A 23,384-nucleotide genomic window follows, 5' to 3' on the forward strand; every position below is an offset into this window, starting at 1 on the left:
GAAAAGCGGGGCTCATGCGGGAGACATTCGGTGGGAACAATTACTTTCTCCTCCATGTCGTGGTTCATGTACTTCAGGGAGTCAAGCCAAAGTTCCTTACCCCCAATTCCTTCTCAAGAACCACTACGAGTTTTGTTGTGGAAATACCAGAGACGAGAGTCTGACGTGTTATGTGCCATAACACCAACATAACACCAGAAACACAGCATGGACGGCATGCTGTTCCACCCCTCAGATCGTCCACTACACAACCCAGAAACACCACATGGATGGCCTCCTGATCTACTCCTCAGGAAGTCCACTTCACACCCAGAAACATTGCATGGACGGCCTCTTGATCCACCCCTCAGAAATTCTACTTCACACCCAGAAACACTGCATGGACGGGCACCTGATCCAGCCACTAATGCGATGAGTAATGAGTGGGCTGTCTCAATAAATTAATCAGTTTGCCGCCGGTGGGAATCAGCAATTTAGGGGAGTGAAGTGCTCCATGAAGCAGAGGCTGGGTCCTCTGGAAGTGTGGAGGAGATGAAGAGGAATAGATGGGCCCACAATACCAAAGTCACTGTAAGAAAAGGTGCCCAACAAACTGTTAAATGTGGATATATTTGTTAGCAGAAGTTTGAAGCTCGGGTTTAGTCCAATGCTGAGTGAGGTACATTGTAGCCAGGTGTGTCGGACTGCTGTTCAGAGGCTATTCAGTCGCTATTCCCACCTAGCTGGGGTGTGAATGACCCTCCACCCCTTCGCCCCCAGGGCAAACGCCAACCTCACAGGCAGTAAATGGACTTGAACTGCAGGTATAAAGTGTAGTATGCAGGTGTTTACCAGTTTTTTTTTCCAGTTTTTCATGCAGTGTACTATCGGACGTCGGGACGTCAAACTCAAAGAGGATGGATTCCCTGGCTCTTTAAGAATGAATAATTGGAAGTACAACTGACAGCTAGCTAGCCACTGTTTAACACCCAGTGGCGAAAACATCACCCACTGGGTAGGAGTCACACACTATAAGCAGTTTTTTCCAAACAAATGTTTGAATTTAAGATGAGTTAAAAGAGAAGGTGCAGTGAAGGCTTTGGTGATGAAGAGGTTGCGAGTGGGTTTGGGGGATGGGAGGTTGGTGCTGCTGTCTGGCAGCAGTGGTTTGAAAGGGGACCCAATGGAAACACCATTTTGTGGAGGTACCAAGTTTTAAGTGGTTTTACATGTTGCCAAACACAGAATTATGAAACAGGTCTCAATACAAACGCCTCCAGGGCTCTAATGGTGTCAGCAGACACACATAAACCTGGTAGGGAGCGCTTTGAGAGTGCCACAAAACATTTGTGAACATATTATCTTTGCCTGCACGCATCGCAGGCGGGCCTTTGCTCCAGTGCTGCGACGCCGTCCAAGGGCGAAACACTGAACAATCAGAAACCGGTTGGACTGCAACACACAAGCACACCCACCTGGCAGGCGTTGTAGAGGAGCTGGTGCTCAAACTTCTTGATGCCCAAGATCTGCTGGAACATCTCGTAGAGTTGGTCCTTGCTCAGGATGAGCTCTGAGGCGGCACTAGCCGTCAGACGCTGCTGCTGCTTGCGGGGGTCCTCCTCCCCGCGGTGGATGGTGTCGAACTTGGCCATCCAGGAGCTCAGCACCGTCTCCTTGCTCAGCCCGTCAATCTCGGGCAGGCTGCGCACACGCTTCTCGATGTGCTTCTTGAACACCTCCCGTGAGTCGCTGGCAGAGCAGCCACCGCTCTGCACCATGCGGGACACGCGGTCACTCTTCAGGAACACCTAGAGAGAGACCGGCCGCAGAGAGACAAACCTTTAATCACCTTGATGTGACATAGGGGACGGACAGTGTAATGAACGCTGGTACAGGGGACGGACAAGGTACATTTTTTTAAGATTTTCTTTTGCATTTTTTATGCTTTGTGATAGATTGATTTAGACAGGAAGGTATGGGAGACAGAGCGAAGGACATGCAACAAAGGACCACAGATAGGAATCTAACCCGCAGTAGGTTTGAGGCCAGGACTAAGCCTTTATGGCAGGGTGCCCAACCTTTTTTGACCCAAGATCTACTTTTCAAGAGGCCAACCTCCCGAGATCTACCAGGGGGTTGTATCGTGAACCTACGGACTTCAGTGGGGGTTTCATTCCGTCTGCGCACGGCACCTTCTCAACGATAATCAATAATCTTCCTCCCACTCAGGGTGAAAATGGTAGGTCTTAGCTTGTTTCCCCTCAGCCATGCCAACGTTTAGGAGTGTGTAACTACTGTTGACGGCTTTCAACTGCTGTTAACAGCACATGCGCTACCGCGCGTATATGTCCCGCGCAAATTTAATTTCATTAAAAAAATAAAAAAAAAACTTTTTTTTTTTTTTTCTTCACCCCTCGCGATCGACTTGGGATCTGTCGGCGATCTACTGGTAGACCGCGATCGACTGGTTGGGCACCCCTGCTTTATGGTATGCGCTCTACCCACTGAGCCACCCCCAAAGGACAATATCTTACAATGATAAGAACAATGCATCAATAAAAACACAGTTCATAGTATAGATAGACAACAATTAAAGTACATTGAATGAAACAATGACTGCTCACAGATCAAAGATGTTTTAGTTGGGTTTGACTGAATAGCACAACAGTTATCCTTCAGCAGTGACTTTGTTTCATGCTCTAGCAGCATGATAACAAGAGGCAATTTTGTGAGGTTCCCGATGGGTCTCCTCCACAGGCTTTAAATAGATACAGTAGTCAACGCTGATTGTAATTAACACTTAAAAAGGGGTTTTAATAACAGATTATCGCTGCCTGTATGCTTTTATTTGTTATTTCTACTTTACAATTACATGCTTTTATTTTGGTACTGCCGGACCGGAAGTCTGCGACTATGCGCGGAGCAGAGGAGCAGACGATAACAAGTGACGGTCAGAGATCAATATCGCCCCGCAATTGTAAGGATTTCCCCGTATGTGTTAAGCACCTGGCTAGAATTGGGAACAAGCTCTTACGGTGTTCCAGAAAGGAAAGGACTAATGTACAAAATAAGGAACGAACGGCTGTACATTAATAAACTCTTTGGAAACATCAGTACGCTTCACCATTGTCTGAACGGGTTCGCTACGCTGATCTCCGGGTTTACTGCAGGACAACCCGACTAGGACAGACACCCAGAATCTATCTGGACATCAAATTATATAATGTGTATATAGTTTGTGCAATAGAATCAGGAAGACAATACATTCTTAAAATGTCCAGCACGGTCAATACAGGATCAACCATTAATGTAAGAAATGCAATCAATATGTGGGTGTCTTACAATCAAAATACTTTCAAGATAAATAACCAGGAGCAGAATATGATAGTGCTGATGGAAAGTCACTCGGACATGTGCTTGTCAAAGTCGGTTAGTAATTAATACTCAAGTATTTATTCTAATTATTAAATGAGTATAAGAAACATGAAGCGAAGATGCCGACAAGGTTCCCAGATGAATACTGACTGAATAAACCTGACCATGGACATGGGATGAATAAAGCTGACTGTTTTGTATTACTATTAGGGCTGGTCAAAGATTTAAAGTTTAAATCGCAATTAATTGCATAGTATTGGTGAGTTTACTCACTATTAATTGCACTTTTAAAATTATATTTTAAATCGACTCCAATTTAAATTAAATGAGATTATAAAATGTAATGACACATTATCAGAGTATGAGTATGAAACTTAGGGAACACCACAAATTTGGGAATTGTAAACAGGCTCCCACTTACTCCAATTGTAATCAGGCAGTCATTTACTGCAAGTGTAATTGAATGTAAAGTTAAAAAAAAAGATTTCTGATATGAATGTTGACATTCTGCAGGTAAAACCTTTGAAAATCCCCCCTAAAGCAAAAAGAGAACGTGCGTCGATGCATCAATTTGTATTAATCGCGTTAATATAAGATTGCGTTAACAAATAACTAACGCGTTAACTTGCCCTGCCCTAATTATTATTAAAACAGCCATCTCTGTATAATATAACTCTGTGTTGTTCTGTGTACCACTCACATCGTAGTAGCTCTGGACCGCGTTGATGAAGGCCTCGTCTGCAACGATCTGCGTGTCTCCGCTGAGGAAGGCCTGGAATCGCTCCTTCACCGTCTGCAGATGCTGCTTGCTGATCTGAGGAAGGGGAAGGTTTGGATGTAAACTTGATTTACCAAGATAAAGGATAAAACAACAATAGATGATCAAATTACTTTAATTTTTCTGATCAAACGTCCATTGAAAGCATTTTAAATATTGGTGCCACTTCATGGAGCCTATCTTTCTACTCCTATATGTGCTTTAACAGCCTGTTTTCTCCAGGCTGACTACTATTCTGTGTAATGCACGTTGGCTTTCCTTAATGATGTGTGGCCTGTGTTACCATGTTTATTGACCCAATACATTGAAATACACACAATGCCATGGTAGTTGGGAAACGCGCACACACACGCGCGCGCACACACACACACACACACACACACACACACACACACACACACACACACACACACACACACACACACACACACACACACACACACACACACACACACACCTTCACCTCCATTTTCGCCAGAGCATTTTATTTATTGTTGGGATTTCAAGAGAATTCAAACAAATATGACAAAAGTGCATCTAAGATAAATTTCCTACCCTAGCTTTAAATAAACAAAGTTCACTTTGAATCTAATAAGTGACTTACGAAACATGGCAACATTATACAGTGCTGTGTACTTAAAAACTCTTTTAGTAAAAGATTATGCAAAGTACTGTGCAATTAAACACAAATTTATGTTAGGTACCATAATAATTTAAGTCAGTGCAAATAAGCAGCAGCATAACCCTGATATTACTAATTGCTCAGCAACCGCTCCTGTCCGCCTTAAAGGCACCCAGTGCAACTTTATGTAAACATTCAATGAAAAATAAACATTCAATTTCTAGTCTTTTTTACACGTAGTAAGTTTAAATAACTCCATACCATTACATATCGACATTCAAGGAGCAAAGATGAGACGTCGTTGTGTGGTGAGAACTGATAGAAAATCGTAAACAACAACAATCGCCGGTGGGGAGAAGCCATTTTTCCATTGACTGGAAGCCTGCTTTATTTATTGTAGGTTACAAAAAATAAAGAAAATGGCGGCATTGTTGTTGTTATCGATTTTGTATCAGTTCTCACCACACAACCGACGTCTCATCTTTGCTGCTTAAATGTCGGTATGTAATGGTATGGAGTTATTGAAACTTACTACGTGTAAAAAAGACTAGAAATGTAATGTTTATTTTTAAGCCTCGAAAGTTGCACTGGGTGCCTTTAAGGTTCAGAGCCCATGTTCAATTAAATCAATTTGTCTAACAGCCTAGTGATCCTTGTTCAGGGTTAACTGTACCGTAAAGTGTTTCCACCACTATCTGGCAGAGAAACCTAGCATGGCTTTGGCCACTCTGCTAAAATGTATTTTCCTGAATTTCTTCCAATTTTCTTTGACTAAAATGATTGCATGGGTTCTCAGCAAATAGGAAAGAGAAAAAGTAACTTCTTGAGGTTTGTCTTTTAACCTGACATTTGCAAACATTTACGGACAAAATCAATTGATTTGTCCATAAATCATTTTTGAGTGGTAATGTGTTGCCCTGTTTGTAAATGCCAGATAGTGAGCAGCTATCTGTCATTGGCTGGGGGCCGCAGGTGCTCATCTCGGACCCCGGCGGAGAGTATAAGTTTCACATCGTGTGTGTTTAGTTTTCACTCTCAGCTTTGTTGTGGTTGTCCTTGCAAAATAATCTATCCACAAATCAAGAACCGAAACTCCCCCTCGCCTCAGCTAGCAACTCAAATAACACATCTATCTTTGCCAATAAACCGATAAAATACTATATTCTGTAGTTCTCTCAAAGAAGAGCATGGAGGCCAGTTCAGGTCCATCCCTGTAGATAACCACTGTTTGGGGGGCTTGGGGGTTGAGTGGCAGACACAGCTAGGAGAGAGGAGCCCAACATCACCCAGGATATGAAGGGTTATGGTTGTGCTCCCTCTTACAGTAAGACAAGCCCAGAGTCAAGGAGTCTGGCCTGGCTCCTGGGAGGAGAACTACTGACGACCTGACTGCAGGCATTAGACTAGTTTGTGTTTACTGTTTAGAGCCCGGGTTGGATTTCAGTCAAGGATAGTCACTGAAGACTGTTTGCTCTTTATGTATGTTCCTTCCCCAGCCTGGATCCTAGCAGACACCTGCTACAGGGAGAGTATGACTTGAGAAGGCCTGCATCTCGTCCATCATGCACGTCATTCGAGTGATTTAACATGGGCCAAGTTGTGAGCCCACATTATCCACGCCTGACAACAGAGTCAACAGATTAGTCACGTGACCTTCTCACTATTTAATGTACAATGAATTATTCATCAAATTCGAATAAAAACTTAATTCACATTTGGCTAATTTTCTATGGATTTAAGGATTCTTTCTTTATTTGATAGGACAATCATGGCTGTGCATAAAAATAACATGTGGGTATGAATAAATGGTGGTCATAATATGTAACATGTCCTCATTTCAACACGCATGTGTTTCCCATGGTAATTATTTTTCCTACATCTCTATCTTTCTACCTGGCCCTCAGATAAATATAAGCTAATGGGATCACAGCTGGTCCTATTGAGACACACGTTACCACTTCATCTCAAACAATGTGGGGACATACTGGAAAGAAGCTACCAATACAACCCCGCCACCAATATAATCCAATCATTGTAACTGTCTGATTATGGATTCAGTTCTGATCAAATAACATGTATTCCAAATCAGGTACACCGTAATTACATACAGACGTGTATGCGCCGCTAAGGAGTCTGTCATGTACAAGATGAAGTGTCTTACACATTCATGTACAGGTTAAATGACCATATGTGAAGGAGGAGTTCTTCCTCATTGGCCAATGGCCTTCCTCCTCTGTCCTTGGTTACTGTTACCGTGGCCACCGCATGCAGGCTAGAAAACCCTATTAGATTATAGCTTCCTTGATTGGGATCAAAGTTCACAGATCAGCTCAACTCCGACCCAGTTATGGACTGTTTATTAATCCAAAATCTACACAGCCCACGCCGTGCCTACAAAAGGAAATGAACAGTAGATAAAGGCGGGAGGATAAAACACATAATTTCAGTAGTGTGTTGATAGTGCTTCTAGCCCAATTGTGTTGGGCTTGAAGCAAGCCACGTAGAACAAAGAAAAAGTCATGTCATTGTAACCTTAATGAGAAAAAGGAATGTCAATACTCTTGTTTTACCCTGCCTACTAATTGGTCTGAGTGTGCACAATCGTCTTTAAAGTATGATATTAGCAAATACATCCAAAATATATCATATGTTATTATAATACGTCAGCCATCATACCGCATGAAGGCCGGCTCTTCATGTATTCTCCAGACCTCTGTTACAAAGAGGGGGAGTGTGCTTGATTTGATATGTCATACGTGTATTTGATACATTTGCACAGTCAAACCAGCAACTAACAAAGCAGAAGAATATATTTTCCATATTTCTAACCCAATGCTACCTCACCTATAAAAAGCAATATTGATCGGATAAAACCCATAGGCCTACAGACGAGTTGCCTCTCTCTCAGCCAGCAACGGAAAACTGTTGATCATGCATCTGAATGGATCCATATTGTACGGATGTCAAAGACCTTGTATTGATGAGCATCAGTAGCAAGCTTGTTGTTACCTTGCATGTTGGCCATTAGTTTGTGTCTGTGCGTGTCTGATTCTTGTGTGTGTTGAATCAGCATTAAATTGATTTATAGTTATCCTAAATCTATTCCATATATACTTCCATAAATCCAGTCCCAGAGCAGCATAGACAGCAGCACAGCTCTTCCATTAATCTTAATGTGTGTTAAAGGACAAATCCGGTGTAAAGTAGATTTAGAATACGTTTGGCATGATATCGAGTTGGAACGTTAGTTTTGGAGCAAAAAAGCGTACATAGACGCATTCTTCAGTTGGCTGTTTTTAGCCGATTCTATCTTGTTTTTAAGACTCTTTTGACGAACACAGAGTTTGTGACATCCGTCAACAACACGCAAGCTCTGTGTTCGCCAATCTACTTATCGAGTCTTAAAAACAAGATGGCGTAGACGGGTGAACTACTGATGGTATTGTGTGTATAAAATGTCCTTTTTAATAAACAATCTGTACACTTACAAAGTTATCAATGCCTCGTTTTATATGTTAAGACCCTTATATACTACCAAAGAAGTGTCGGGCTACTTCTAGCCTTTTAAGTGTTTAAAATAGCGATTTAGTTTTTACCATAACAAATGCCCCCATCGTTCATCGTGTAACGTTTTGGTAGAATCTGCTAAAAACAGCCAACTTAAGAATGCGTCAATACGCGCTTTTCATGCTCCCAAACGAACATTCCAACTCGTTATCATACTCAACATATCCCAGATATATTTTACACCGGATTTAACACAGGGTCCATCCTCCATGGACAACAGGCATCAGAGTTGAACGCCTTCACTTCAAAACCAAACAGGCAGGTATAAGAAGACTCAACCGTCTGCATTACACTTGCCACCCACAGTCCAATGCATCGAACAGAGATGGAACAATTGACAGAAAAGGCGTATGAATTAATAAGCATAATTATCACACACCGAAGGATGTACTCGATGAGCGAACCAAATGGAAAAAATTGGTACCAGCAATACATCCTAGTACAGAAATAGCCGACAAAAGACAGGTGTCTGAAAGCAGTGAGTCACTCGTCATGTAGCAGGGCTGTAATGACCCACTGCATCGCCTCTGGAGCTCTGTTCTGCGTGTGTGTCACCCTCCACAAGTGATGCCTCACTCCCGACTAAAAGCAGCTCCATGCTTGGTCCTGCCAGGACATCTCTGACTGTCTTAAACCACGCTTGTTCCTACCAGGACCTCTCTGACTGCCTTAAACCATGCTCGCTCCTACCAGGACCTCTCTGACTGTCTTAAACCATGCTCGGTCCTACCAGGACCTCTCTGGCTGTCTTAAACCATGCTCGGTCCTACCAGGACCTCTCTGGCTGTCTTAAACCATGCTCGGTCCTACCAGGACCTCTCTGGCTGTCTTAAACCATGCTCGGTCCTACCAGGACCTCTCTGGCTGTCTTAAACCATGCTCGGTCCTACCAGGACCTCTCTGGCTGGCTTAAACCATGCTTGGACCAGGTTGGTAGGCTGGCTGGTCTGGGCACATGGTGGACAGCATTTACTACTGAACAGAAATAAATTGAGGGCAGGCTTTGTGTGTGACCCGCAGCCCAGCAGAGAGTGTCCATCTGTCTGAATCTCTTCAGGTGTCACATTTACCATCTCTGGAACAGTAGCATCTGTATCTGCCATACACACTAAAACCTAGGATCTCAGTTGATATATATCTGCACTCATATGTTGTTACGACAAATTGCCGATGCCTACCGGTTCGTTAATACAGGCTCTCTCTCTCTCTCTCTCTCTCTCTCTCTCTCTCTCTCTCTCTCTCTCTCTCTCTCTCTCTCTCTCTCTCTCTCTCTCTCTCTCTCTCTCTCTCTCTCTCTCAGTCAAGACCTCTTAAAATGCAGATCTGTGTCTGTCAGTTTGATGCAGTGGTGTGTAGCTACACAACACAATGTAACACTGATGGTTAAGGGCCTTCAGCAAAAGATTACATCAGACATACGAGTGCTATCCTCTGCCAGGCCTTAGCAATAACCTAATCCAAGTAATCTCTTAGCCCAGCCATATCTATCCGTATCCCATTGGCCAAGTGTAGATGGCCGATGCATGTACGCACGTTAAAAAGGCTGATGCATGTACGCACGTTAAAAAGGCAGGTCCATGTGTAATATTGAGTCATCTGTTATTGAAACCGCAGAACAAGTTTGGTGTTTTTAGTTGGTTAAGGTTAACATGACTAATGTGGGATCCTGTGTACCAGAAAGGTGTTGATGGTGATGTGAGAAAATACACACAACCACCTCTGACATCGCTGAAGGAGCTTGTTAAACACACTACGGGCCCCTTCCCTTGATCGGAATGATCCAATGAAGTAGAGAAACGATGTGAGATATTACTCAGCTCTTATGTTTCAGCGCAACCAACAAAGTAATGATATAATTATATAATAATGCAGGTGTTCTCCCTTTTCATCCATCACCAGGAACATGGGAGACTGGATGAATGTTTGGTTTGCTGATTAGGTTAGGCCTGTTTCTGACACGTTTGAATAGTACATGTTCCAAGTAATAAATAATGTAACTAAGGGCACTCGTTCACACTTAAAGTGGCCCATATGTCTTTGCTCTTACTGTGAACAGTGTGAACAACTTAAATTACATGGAATCTGAAAATATACATAAATAAATATTTATGTTCATAAGTAATAGAAATATGCATAGATTTTGGCAAAATAAGATGTGGAGTGTATGTGGTAAATCATGGCTGAAGCAGCCTTACCTGGCCCGAGTCAGACTGATTGGACTCTTGGGCTGGGTGAGGCTGCACACCTGTTGTGCATTGACTAATCAATGCAGGTCAAACCAGCCTCCATCAGAGATCTCCTGCATGGCAGCATTGATTACCATCTTCAAGTAGTCTGCAAACTACAATAAACCAGCTTTTAACATCACCAACCTGCTTCTGTCTGGAGGACCGATGATGCTTACTGCTGTACCTGATCGGTACCGAAGTTCTTCTGGTGGGTGAGAGACTATGCTTCAGTATACGTTAGAGCGAGGGAGCGAGTTCAAGTGGTTGGTGCCAACTTTGGTCCTACCCATTTCCGAACTGGCCGCAGACATCGAAGAAGACAACGCTCGCTGCCACAGTTGGAAGTTCAAGGTTCAGATTCTACGCATGCGTAGAATCTTCCTTCTTCTCTTATCCGTGCCGCAAAAACCAAAAAGATCCCTCTCTGTTCAGTAATTCTATCTGTACATATCCTGTACATTTCGTGGAAAGACTCCTGCACGCTTGTTAGAGCTGCCAGAGCAGCTTGAAGGTCCGACGCATGGCAATAATCAATAATAATGTTTGTTTATTTCCTTGTACTGGCACATGTATGTGATGTAAACGCGTACGTGACGTGAGCAGATCTGAGCAGTGTTTTGCGTCTTGGCAGTGTAGACGGAAACGCTAGGGCGGAGCGTATTCAACTTTTCCACTCGGGAGGGTGGTTTCAGATTTATGCGTTTTCATGCCCCAAAAACGCTGTCACCGTCTAAACGAAAGGCACCTCCAATCAAATATTTTGTCGTTTTTACCCGCAAGCGTCCTCGTGTAAAGGGGACCTAGGATACTTCAGACCAACCCTTTTTAGATATGCGCCGGGCGCAAGAGTAATTTTTCGCGCCGGGAAACTAGCGACATCGCCGTAGAACCGCCCACAAAAGCTACTTGCGCTTGGCGCTTCTCACTTGCTTTTCAGACCGTTAAAGGAGCATTTCACCGGTGGAGGCATGAATATGTATTGAAATTTGGTCCTATATGTAGTCGAATAATAAAATAAAATTCTAATTTGGTGCCGTCTTGACCGAGAAAAGGCAGAAAGTGACTTTTTGGCGCTTGTGGATTGAAGACAATAACTCCCACCAAGCACCACGATGCAAAGCTTCGCTGGCCACTCCCGCTGATCTAGATCTCCGCCTATCGGACACCTCGCTGTTCCATCTACCAAGCTGATACCGCAAGACTGCTTGAAAATCATTTCACACAACATTTCTAGTGAAGAGTATTAGTTGGTGAAAACAATCCGATTTCGTTTTATGCGGTTCAAGGATATCTCCGTAAAGACAGAGTTTTCGAAACTGCATCGAGCTGTAGAAACGCCGTACTAAATATTCAAGGCGCTGGATCTCCACAGAAAAAAGTGGAGCGCATCAAGCCTGCGCGCTGTATACAAACATTCAGTCACGAGGAGATTCAACATTTTAAATTGAGCAGAAATTATTTTTAATGTACAGTTAGTAATTACATTTATCAAGGGGCTTTATTTAAAGCTACAAAAAGAATACAAATAGAATAATAAATAAAAAATTCAACGCAACTCTGACGTCCCCCAGCTGGTGGGGGGCTAATGACGCCATCGTTTCAGACGTTCACACGAATCCTAACAGGAAACTGCATAGGTCCGGATAGATTTGAAACCACCTCCGAGGGTGTTTTCAGAAATGTGCGGTTTCGGGCACCGGATTCGCCGGCTCCGTCTGAACGGTCGGCTGAACGGACAAGACTTATGCGGTTTCACCAAAAAATCTGCTTCGTGTGGACGGGGCCTAAAGGTACGGCCACACCAACCGCGTTGCTCGCGTTAGGGGCGTTGAAAATCGGCATTTTTGCATAGGGAACCATTGGTCTAGGCGCGGTACACGCGTTGAAGCGTTGAAGCGTTGCGTTGGGGGCGTTAGGCGCGGCAGTTGCACGTAATTACGCACGTAAACGCAGTAACGCGCCCAACGCACCAACGCCCGGAGTTCAGAAAATTGAACTTTCAACGCTCCAACGCGTGACGCTTAGCCGCGGTAGCCAATCAGCGTGGAGCTTGACCCGACGTCACTGGCAGAGAGTAGTGAGCTTGCACAGAAGCATACGGCCGACATCTTTCTTTTTTCTTCTGGGTGGAAATAGTAACATAGTTACGCCATTAAATGCGTTTATGGAAACATTTCTAGCGAGAAATGTGCATTTTACTTTCATAATGTTCGCTCGGTGAATGTGAAGGATGTTTGGTTTGATAGTTATGACGAAGAGGGAACGCTCCGTTCACTTGCATGGACATGGACTAATCTAGCTGCGTTGGCGCGTTGACGCGTTGGAAGCGTTGAACCACCACACACTGGTCAAGCGTCAGGTTAGGCGCGGTACTCGCGTTGTCCAACGCGAGTAATGGTGCGGCCACACCAACCGCGTTACTCGCGTTGGATAACGCGAGTAACGCGCCTAACCTGACGCTTGTCTGATCATTCCTTTTACTTAACATGAATGACGTTGATGGTTTTTAGTCACTGTGGTGACTTTTTATCACTAAAAGTGTTTTATTGATAAAGGGATTTTTTAGACTGGTTCAGCTGCTCCTCAATGACTAACGTTCCTCTGCTTGCGATCATTGCGATTCACCATGTATTGATCCATTTATTCAAAAGATCCAAAGACAAAGAACGGGTGCATTACGGTATAATTTTCATAATATTGTTAATAGCCCAATAAACATTTCAGTTGCGTTAGTATTTAATTTTTCCTTTGCTTGTTTAGCTGTGTGACAGTTAACAATGTTGGTGTATTACAAATATGTATGTGGGTAGGCTACTCCAACCTCGTTGCTGATCGATATGTAACCATTTATTTGTATGTAAATTATTGATTGCATTTTTTATAAATAGTTGGAAGGAATCTTTTTCTTAAGCAAAAACATTGAACTGTATTTTTTTCTAGGCCTACATACATTAACTATGTTGTTGGTGTTATATGGAGCAATCTTTCGTATTCATGAAGTAAACTTATAGGCCTACTTCCATGGTCGGTAAACAATGCGACTGCGATCGCTCAGACCTCTCGCTCATGATGCTACAATGCTAACAATGCTAGAAAACAATTAATATTTCTGCATTCGGTACGTCATGAACTCGGACGTGCCTAGGCCCCCATGATGCGGAAGCAAATCTGTCCTTGATGTTGCCCTGCGACATTGAGCAGTTTTCATAGGAATGAATGGGCGCCATTTTGGAATCCGCTGTCCATACTATAATATGTCCATGGTCTTGAGCCTGCACATTGTGAAGGTTTCTGGAGAAGCACTGGGGACAGAGTGGCTATCCTGTCCACTTAGTGACATCACAAGGAAATGTATTAAGCACACCCTCCGGGTATCCCGATGTTGCGATTTGCAACTTCAAAGCAACATCAACCAATCGCAATTTTAACCAACCACCGCAACTTTCCCACAAATTTGACAGTGGCGTCGTCTTGAACTGACGTCGACAAACTACCTTCCACCTTACTTTCGTGTTTACTACTTCAAGCGATTCAAGCATTCATGCAGCATGTGCACGTCTAACGTTTCACACTTGCCGAGCAAAATAACTGTGAATCATCGCAGAAAGGGGTCGGCTTAGCTCAGGAGGTACAGCAGTTGTCTTGTAACCGAAAGGTTGCTAGTTCACAAGACATCTAACCCTAACTGCTCCTGACGAGCTGGCTGTCACCTTGCATGGTTGATTCTGCCGTCGGTGTGTCATGTGTGTATTCAACTATTTGGATAAAAGCGTCTGCTAAATGGCCTAATTGTAAAAGCAATATCCTGGTATTCTACATGAAAGCGGGGGAAAATTATTTTGCACTGCATGCAATATTGTGGTGGAACATAAGCGGAAATCTTCCATTGATAAGCATTTTGCCACTGCGAAACATAACTACAGAATTGCAGGCAGGACGTCAGACAACGAGGCAGATCACTATGACACAGGCTGTTGCATCCAAGTCAATTGCCAGCGTGGAAATAATCAAGGATCAATTATTCATAGGACCATTTCTCAGTGTTTTTGTTCTTTTAATTAATGTTTTATTCGGTAATAACTTAATATTTAACAAATTACTCAGGGAAAATTGCAGTAATAACTAATAACTTAATATTTAACATCAGGAAAATCACAACTTTTATCGCAACTTTCACTTCCTCTTGCACTGTAATCGCAACAAAAACATTAAAATCAACGCAACTTTCAGCGCAACTTTTTGGAAAAGCTCACGCAACATCAGGCATTCTAGGCTGCAACAATCTCAAAAAAGGCCCGCGAAATCCTGGAGGGACTGATTAAGGGAAACTTTCCTTCCCGAAGGCATTTCGGGCCTTGACGCCTACCTTATTATTGTCATTGATATCAGAGATTTTGGCTAGACAATATGTGCTCATCACCAAATCACTCTTAGTGATGGACAGAGGCCAATGAATGGTTTGAAAGGGTACACTCAGTCTGATGTAAAAAAGCGTAAGAAAAGGTTCACTCACTCGCTCGCGCGTCTGCCTGGACTCACAAGCGTTCCAATCACACAGATTAATTTAGGCTTTAACTCCTTCAACGTCTCTCTCTATGGGGGAGGGGCTAGCACAGGCTTTATGGTGATTACATAATATAAAATGGATGTGTAATCCCAGATTACACACATTCAACGCACAAAAGATTGAGAAAGCACTTATCAGTCCAAGAGAATGTGTTCACACATGCGCGCACAAGCAGACACACTCATGTAATACTGTACACACAAAGTGTGTATAAAGATATAGTATCTTTGATCATACATTTACACACGCATGCATTCACGAAAAACATGGTCACAACAGAGGTATACCTGAAATGTATTATTAAATATCAAATATTAAAGGATAGGAAATTGTCTTTCCTTGACATGTACTCACAGTTTCTTGTGTGACGCCATCTAAATGGATTTCCTTACACTGTCACGTGAAATTATTCATCCAAATCCTTTAACCCCTAACTCCTAGTTGCGCAGTGTGGTGGCAGCGCTGATCCCATCTGCTGATGGTTCAATGTATATCCATTGGGGAACTCTTCAAATGCGAGTCTCGCTTTATTCCACTTGGAAGCCCCGTTTCCTCTCTGCAGGTATCCAATCTGAAACAATGGGGCCCCACGGCAACCGGCTCTTTAGTCCCCCGCATCGGAGCGCTGTAGTTCTATCCTTAAAAATCGGACTATGCAAAACATTTCACAATACTTCTTCAAATTAAGATGTTTGCAATGAATCATTTTTTGAAATGTTTTAAATTGTATTTAAATTCACATGCCCACAGCTGCCCTAAATGACATTCTCAGTTTTGATATCTTGGCATTTCTGTGGGCATTCATGATTGTAAAACGTGCCCAACAGGTTACCTCCAGCTACACAGGCCAGCAGGTTAACTTTGTGCTAAACCAAACTATTTCAGTTTCAACAAGAATGAAACCTGGGAGACTTTAACAACAGTGAAACCACATGCTTAGCATTACAGAAAATGTGTCAACCGGACTATCGGGCACCTTAGTCGGCTAAAAACCTGTGTTGGCAACACATTGTTCTCCATCACCTACAGTACAGGTGCCGAAGAAGGTACAACTCCTGAGAATCTGCCCAAATACTGTCTGCTCGGTTTATAGCACATTAGCACATTTTGTTTCATCAGTATTATGTTGGAGGGTTACTTTGATGCTCTAGTTCACTAATCTACTCCCATCAAATCATGGATTAGGCCAAGGAGTGATCAGTAAATGGAGGGCTGGACTGCAGGGAATCTGTTTATTTATCGTCACTATTGTAGTTTGTCCCCAGAACCTGAAGAAGAATTATCGTTATCATTATCGAGTACAAAGGTCAGTGGTTTAGTGACAAGCACAAACATTAATAAAATATTAAACATATATTAAACAAGGATAAATATTAAATATTAAATAAAGGGTGGTCGATGCTTTTAGATGACCCCAACACAGAGGTGGGTAGTAACGCATTACATTTACTCTGTTACAAATACTTGAGTAACTTTTATGGATAAATTGTAATTTTAGGAGTAGGTTTATTGCAACATACTTTTACTTTTGCTTGAGTATATATTTGAAGAAAGAATGGTACTTTTACGCCGTTCCATTTGGCTAGGTGACGGTCGTTACTTTCTTCTGATCTCTCTGTAACTGATCCTTTCTTGTCTGACCACTTTTGTGTTTTCTTTAACATATCTTTTATTTCCGACCTACAGACAAAATCAATTACTGTCAAAAAACGGTATATCAATAAAGATTCTAATGTACTTTTTAAAAAGGCCATCTCCTTGCTACCACCTCTCAACCCATGTTCTGCTGATGATCTTGTAGAAAACTTTGACAATTTGACAATTTTGAAAGTCATAGATGTCATTGCACCTTATAAGGTTAAAACGATTTCTGGAAAGCAAAAGGCACCCTGGAGAAAAGCTGCTTCTGTAACAACACAGAAAAAAGAAGCCAGAATTCTAGGGGTTATCATGGATTCAGATTTATATTTCGACAGTCATATCAAATCAGTTACAAAATCGGCATATTATCACCTTAAAAATGTAGCAAGACTTAGAGGGCTCATGTCCACCGAAGACTTACAAAAACTTGTACATGCCTTTATCACTAGTAAGCTTGATTACTGCAATGGTCTCCTTACAGGTCTCCCAAAACAAACTCTGAGGAAGCTTCAGCTTGTTCAGAATGCTGCTGCTAGAGTTCTAACAAAGACCAAAAAATGTGAACATATTACACCAATTCTGAAATCGTTGCATTGGCTTCCTGTAGGTCAGAGAATTGATTTGAAATCATGTTGCTAACCTATAAATCCCTACATGGTTTAGGCACAAAATATTTAACTGATATGCTTCCACTACATAAGCCTTCTAGACCACTAAGATCCTCTGTTAATTATCCCCAGAGTAAACACGAAACATGGGAAAACAGGATTTAGTTACTATGCAACAAATAGCTGGAATAAACACCCAGAGGATTTAAGACTTGCCCCAACTCTGAGCACCTTTAAAACAAGACTGAAGACTTTTATGTTTGCTTTAGCTTTCTGCTAAATCTTAAATGCATTGCACTTTCTAAAAAGCTTTTTTAATTTTGCCTTTATTTTGTATTGCAATACTATAATGCCTTTTTAACTTTCTATTTTACCCATTTCTTTGCATATGTTTTCTTTTACTTATCTATTTTATTTTATTGTATGACAATGTTTATATGTGAGCACTTTGAGTCTGCCTTGTGTATGAAAAGTGCTATATAAATAAAGTTGCCTTGCTTTGCCTTGCCTTGCCTTTTTTTTTCGTTTTTTTTATTAGATGCAAGATCTATTTCCCTCAGCTCCCTACAGTAAGGTTAAAGTCTAGTTTCATCCAAACTTTACTTTTTACATTGTTCTATCTGTTGTTGTTAATACGTCTTTATCCATCATTACTCTCAATGCCAGGGGGATAAGGGATATTTTTTAAGCGCAAAGCGTTATTTTCGTTTGTCAAGCAGCACAAATCTGATTTCTGTTTCATTCGAGAGTCACACTCAGTTCCGGATGATGGTAGATTATGGAGATCCCAGTGGGGAAATGATCTGTGGCAGGCTCATGGGTCTGAACATACTGCTGGTGTTGAACTCTAAAATATAATTTTCCAGGGACTATTCTCTTATCTGTCAGTGATACATCAGGTTATTTTATCTTTCAAGTGTTAACCATTGAAAACTTTACTTTGATAATTATTAACATATATGGCTATAATTCTAACCATGAGAACGACATAGTGCTTGAAACATTAGAGAAGCATACACAAAATACCCTTAATAGCTTTCCAAATTCAGGTATAGTATTAGGGGGAGATTTCAAAATGATATTAGATCACAGTTGGCCTCCACATGTTTCCTCTGCAGCAAATGTAAACTTACAATTATTTATGCAAAAATGAAACTTGATTGATGTATGGAGGTTTAACAATCCCAACATAACATACGATACTGTAAGTGATAAGCCGAAAGAGCATAGCTGTTTTCTGTTCATACTTTCTTGAACCCTCTTATCGTCACACCAATCTCTCAAGATGATAGGAAATTTTGCGATGACCCTATAATCTTGCGGGAAATCACATTTACAATTGAACATTGTAAAACTAACAAATCTCCTGGAGTTCATACATGGGCGCTCTGCAGTTTTTTCAGGCTTTTACACAAGATTTAGCTCCCTTTCTACTTGAAGTAATATTAGTGTTGAAAAAGGTTCTTCACCTCCTTCACTGACCCAAGGCTTAATTACTTTAATCCCCAAACCCAAAAAGGATCCACTGTGTATTGATAATTGGCTACCTATTTCATTACTAAACACTGACTAACAAATTTTTTCCTCAATAATTGCAATACAATTAAAAAATGTTTTAGGCCCTATTATTGATGTCCAATCAGGATTCATGAGAAAAATACCTATCTCAAACAATATTCAGCTTGTCTTAGATATAATTGATTATTCATTTTTATGTCCTGATGATAGCTTTATCTTTTTCTTGGACTTCTATAAAGCTTTTGACACAGTAGAACATAATTGTATATTTCAAACTATTGAGAAATTTGATTTTGGCGATTTCTTTCTGTAAAGCTGTTGGAACAATGTACTCCAAAGGCAATAGCTCTATCAGCTTAAAAAATAGGACTTTGCCAAGATTTGAGCTGCAAAGAGGCATCCGGCAGGGCTGCCCTGCCTCTCCCTACCTATTCATTTTATACACAACTTCTTTCCAACCATATTAAAAATAGTCCTTTAAATTGCAAAAAGAGAAGTGATCCTCACCCAACTAGCAGATGATACTACATTATTTCTAAAAAATACCAGCCAAGTGCCAATTGCTATTAAAACAATAGAATTGTTTTCCGCAGCTTCTCGACTGCTTAAATCTGAAGAAGTGTGAACTTCTTTTCCTTGAAGAAAGCGACAGCTCCCAGGTTTGTAACATACCAATCAAAGATAAGATTACTTATCTAGGGATTCATATAATGAAAAATGAGGAGAGATGCTGCGTAAACTTTAATTTGATTGGTGATAAGACAAAGAAAAAGCTTAATCAATGGCTGCAGAGAGATTTATCCTTGAAAGGACGAGTTTTGTTGACAAAGGCAGAAAGTTTATCTCATCTTACATATGCAGCTATCCCCTTGTTTGTCAACAAAAAACTCTGTAACTCAATTGAACTCTGTAACTCAACCTGCAGCACAGCTACGTCCGATCTAAATATTTACCCCACCTCCGCCGCAAACAAGAGGAATTTGAATGCGAGTCCGCAGCCAAGACTGGTGGGAGAGAGTGGTCTCTATAAGTTAAGAAGTATTTTAACGTTCAGCCTGCAAAAGTACTAGTAGTAGCCTACTCATTTACAGTTATCTCGGACGCGCGCGGACACTACGATACGCGAACACGTCATTAATAAACACCCATGTCCCGTCACTTAGCAACCAGACACGCTTACCGGACTACTTACGAACAAAGACGTGAATCAGGCAATAAATCCACTTTCCTTGACAGCGGTCAAGTTCGGTGTGCATAAAAGTACAGACGGAGCTCAGTGGACCAATTGCGAACTACTGCAGCTGCTCTAAGTTAAACCCCAATCTATTCGGAATAAGTGTATACATGTCGATTAAAACGGACTACACCACCTCTTCTATTCGGCATATAATTCTATGCCGAACAGATAATTGTATTCCGAATGAGGCGTAGGCCTATATATGATCATTTTCCGCATAGAAATCTATGCGGATCAGATGTGTCCATGTAAACGCGGCTAGTAAGTGGACTGCTTCTTTGTGTAGCATTGACTACATACGGTCCAACAAGGACAATCAAATAACGAACACCCTCTGATGAGAATCTGTATCTCTCATAAAGAATATCGTCAGACAATGCCAAGGGATCGGTTCTGTCCCGAAAAATCCTCTGTCTCATGAGAGACGCCTGTACGATAAGTGCGCCGAGGTCCACGGGAACACCCACAAATGGTGACTCCATTGTCGGAGGAGGGGCTAGGAAGCTGCGCACGCCGATATAAGTAGCTGATCTCCGGGTAGACTTATGCTGCGTTTTAATATCCATCCGTCTCGGAGGTCCGAGGACGTTGCCTAGCGACACTCACAAACACGCCCCTTTTCCTCAGACGGCGAACTCGCCATCTCGGTTGAACTCAGTGGTGACCGAGCAAAATTCCGAGACAGAATTCAAGATGGCTGCGCCCATTGTGACTTGACGTATGAACTGTTTTCATTGTGCTTGGACCACTTTGGTGGTTTAAATGGCAATTTCAATCACTCGTATTACTGCAATACCTTACTGCGTCCGTATCTCTGCCTATGCTACCGCGACAACAGCTTTCCGGGTGGCGTCCATGTTTTTTCTCCAACGACCGAGCGAAATAATAAAACGCTTGAAGTGTGGGCGTGGCATCAGATCTGAGATCCGAGTCGGTTCGCAGGGAATACTCGAACGCAGCATTAGGCGCCGTCCACACGAAGCCGATTTCATGGCGAAACCGCAAAGGTCTTGTACGGTTCGGCCTTCCGTCCACACGAAGCCGGCGAATCCGCTGACCTAAACCGTAAACTTCTGAAACCACCCTTGGAGGTGGTTTCAAATCTACCCGGTTTCGTTTTGGATTCGTGTGGACGCCTGAAACCGACTGATACCGTAAACCATGACGTCATCGCCCCACCCCTCGACCCTCTAGCCAATGACTGTTAAGTCCGCGGAGTCTCAGAAATCACAACAACAAAGATGATGGCGGACTACAGGCTTGTAATCTTTCTGCAGCAGATCATGTCCCTTGTTGGGTTGCTAAGCCATTATTTATTGAGACTGTTGACTGACTCTTTGTTTGTGTTGTTAGTGGTTCGGGGGGCAGCCTTTATGCGCATGCTCGCCTCTTCTTCTTATTAAATTTTCTTCTGGATTTCTGTAGCAGAAGCAGTGCCCCTTATGGGCCTGGCATGTGTACTACAGCGTTTCTACAGATCTACCCGGTTTCGCCTGACTCCGTCTTTACGGAGATACTCCGAAACCGGATAGATCGAAACCGGAACGGTTTCACCCGTTTCGGCTTCGTTTGGACGGGGCCTAAGCTGAAAAGCTGCTCCCGATCAGGTTTGGTTGCGAGCATAAGTCACCATGGTGATACAGCAATGCTTAAAGAGATCGACATTCGTGGTACAGCTAACCCAGGCTTTCAGCTCAACATACCTCGCTAACCCTCTGATCGAGCTTCGTAGTAAAGGCCCCTGGTATTTTAACTCTCTTGAGAGGGACTGGAAAACCAGACTGTTTACCAGCTTTGGACCCTAAGTTGATCTCAGTTGGTAATGTAGGCCTATGTTTCACTACCACAATGAGGAATAATAATCGTAACATTCGCTCTTTATTCCAGAGAGATCTCACCAGTACCCCTAATGTTGTTCCCTATTGGTCTAATTTTGTTGACAACTTGAATTGGGGAATACCTCCTTACGAATAAAGTAAGAGAAGTCTCTTTCAAAATCATGCATAGGTATTATCCTGCTACGCAATATCTCCTTAGGTTTAAGCGTGACATATGTGTTAACTGTTCTTTATGTGTAATATGTGCACCTGTTCTGCCAATGTCCCTACACCACCACTTTCTGGAAAGATCTATCCCGATACATTACTGATAAACTTGTTTCTGATTTGTCTTTGTTGTGGGAAGATGTACTGTTTGGTTTCCATGACAACAAAAGTAAAAAACAAAGAAATATACCTGATTAATTTGTTGATCATTTTAGGGAAATATCATATTCACAAAGCCAAATTAAGTAACTCTAAACCTTCTTTTATTGATTTTGGTAGGGAAACAGAGCAGTAGATCAAAACCATCTATGGTTCAAAAAATAAGAAAGCTGCTAAATCCATTCGGTTATGCTCTATTTTTAAAGTATTTATTTGAAACTCCCCCTGGCTTTGCTCTTGATCAATGTATTTTCTGCATTACTGACTGTTTGCTTGTTCTTGTTTGTATCGTAAAGATTTAATAAAGATTTATAAAAAATAAATAATAATAATAAATAAATTCTCTCTCTGAGGGACGTCTTCTGCCAACATTTCTATCACGTGACTATTTTAACCAATAAAAACCTGACAAAATTATCTTGCCAATCAAATGCAGCCACTTGAGTCACATGACAAGTGTTGCATGTGGCTCAACAGTGTCACACACTTTTTTAATGGCCCCTGTTCTGAGCTAATGTTGTGGCCGTGGCCATACCGTGCTATATTCACAGGAGCAGAACACGCAGATTTTAGCTACTATCCGAGCCACCACAGCCTCAGCGCTGCCCGCTGCCCTCTTCCGAGAGCTTCTGGAGGTGCACACAGCCTTTGGCCGTGATAATATATATTATATCATAAAAATATCTATGTATAATATGATATTATTTAGATATAGAGCTCCAGGACTCTTCTAGAATATTTACATAACACGGCCAAAAGCTGTGTGCGCCTCGCCATTGCGATACATCCACTGTAAACACTGTAAAGGTGCGAACACACCAAGCGCGTACCTCGCGTATAGACGCGTATAAAATCGGCAATTTTTCCATAGGGAACCATTGGTTTACGCGCGTATGAGGTGCGTACACGCTAGGGATGCAAATTATCGAGTAATTCATTAATCAATAGTTGTTTCATCTTATCGATCGATGATCGATTAATTGATAAGCGGCAATTCTTCTGAGAAGCTGAATTTCCTTCTGAATGTGACACATTTAGGTGGTAATTCAACAAAGTCGTT

General features: G+C 42.0%; 1 protein-coding gene across 1 annotated transcript in view; it reads right to left on the reverse strand.

Annotated features, from left to right (window-relative positions):
• cadpsa (Ca2+-dependent activator protein for secretion a) overlaps nucleotides 1–23,384 on the reverse strand; it is a 176,601-nt gene that overhangs the window by 143,509 nt on the left and 9,708 nt on the right. Inside the window, exons 3-4 of the mRNA XM_056605376.1 lie at nucleotides 4,055–4,168; nucleotides 1,455–1,787 (exon numbers count right to left, since the gene is read on the reverse strand). Of these exons, the coding sequence (XP_056461351.1) occupies nucleotides 1,455–1,787; nucleotides 4,055–4,168 (447 nt within the window). The remainder of the gene's footprint in view (nucleotides 1–1,454; nucleotides 1,788–4,054; nucleotides 4,169–23,384) is intronic.

Source organism: Gadus chalcogrammus, chromosome 13, assembly GCF_026213295.1.
Source record: "Gadus chalcogrammus isolate NIFS_2021 chromosome 13, NIFS_Gcha_1.0, whole genome shotgun sequence".
Classification (NCBI taxonomy): domain Eukaryota; kingdom Metazoa; phylum Chordata; class Actinopteri; order Gadiformes; family Gadidae; genus Gadus; species Gadus chalcogrammus.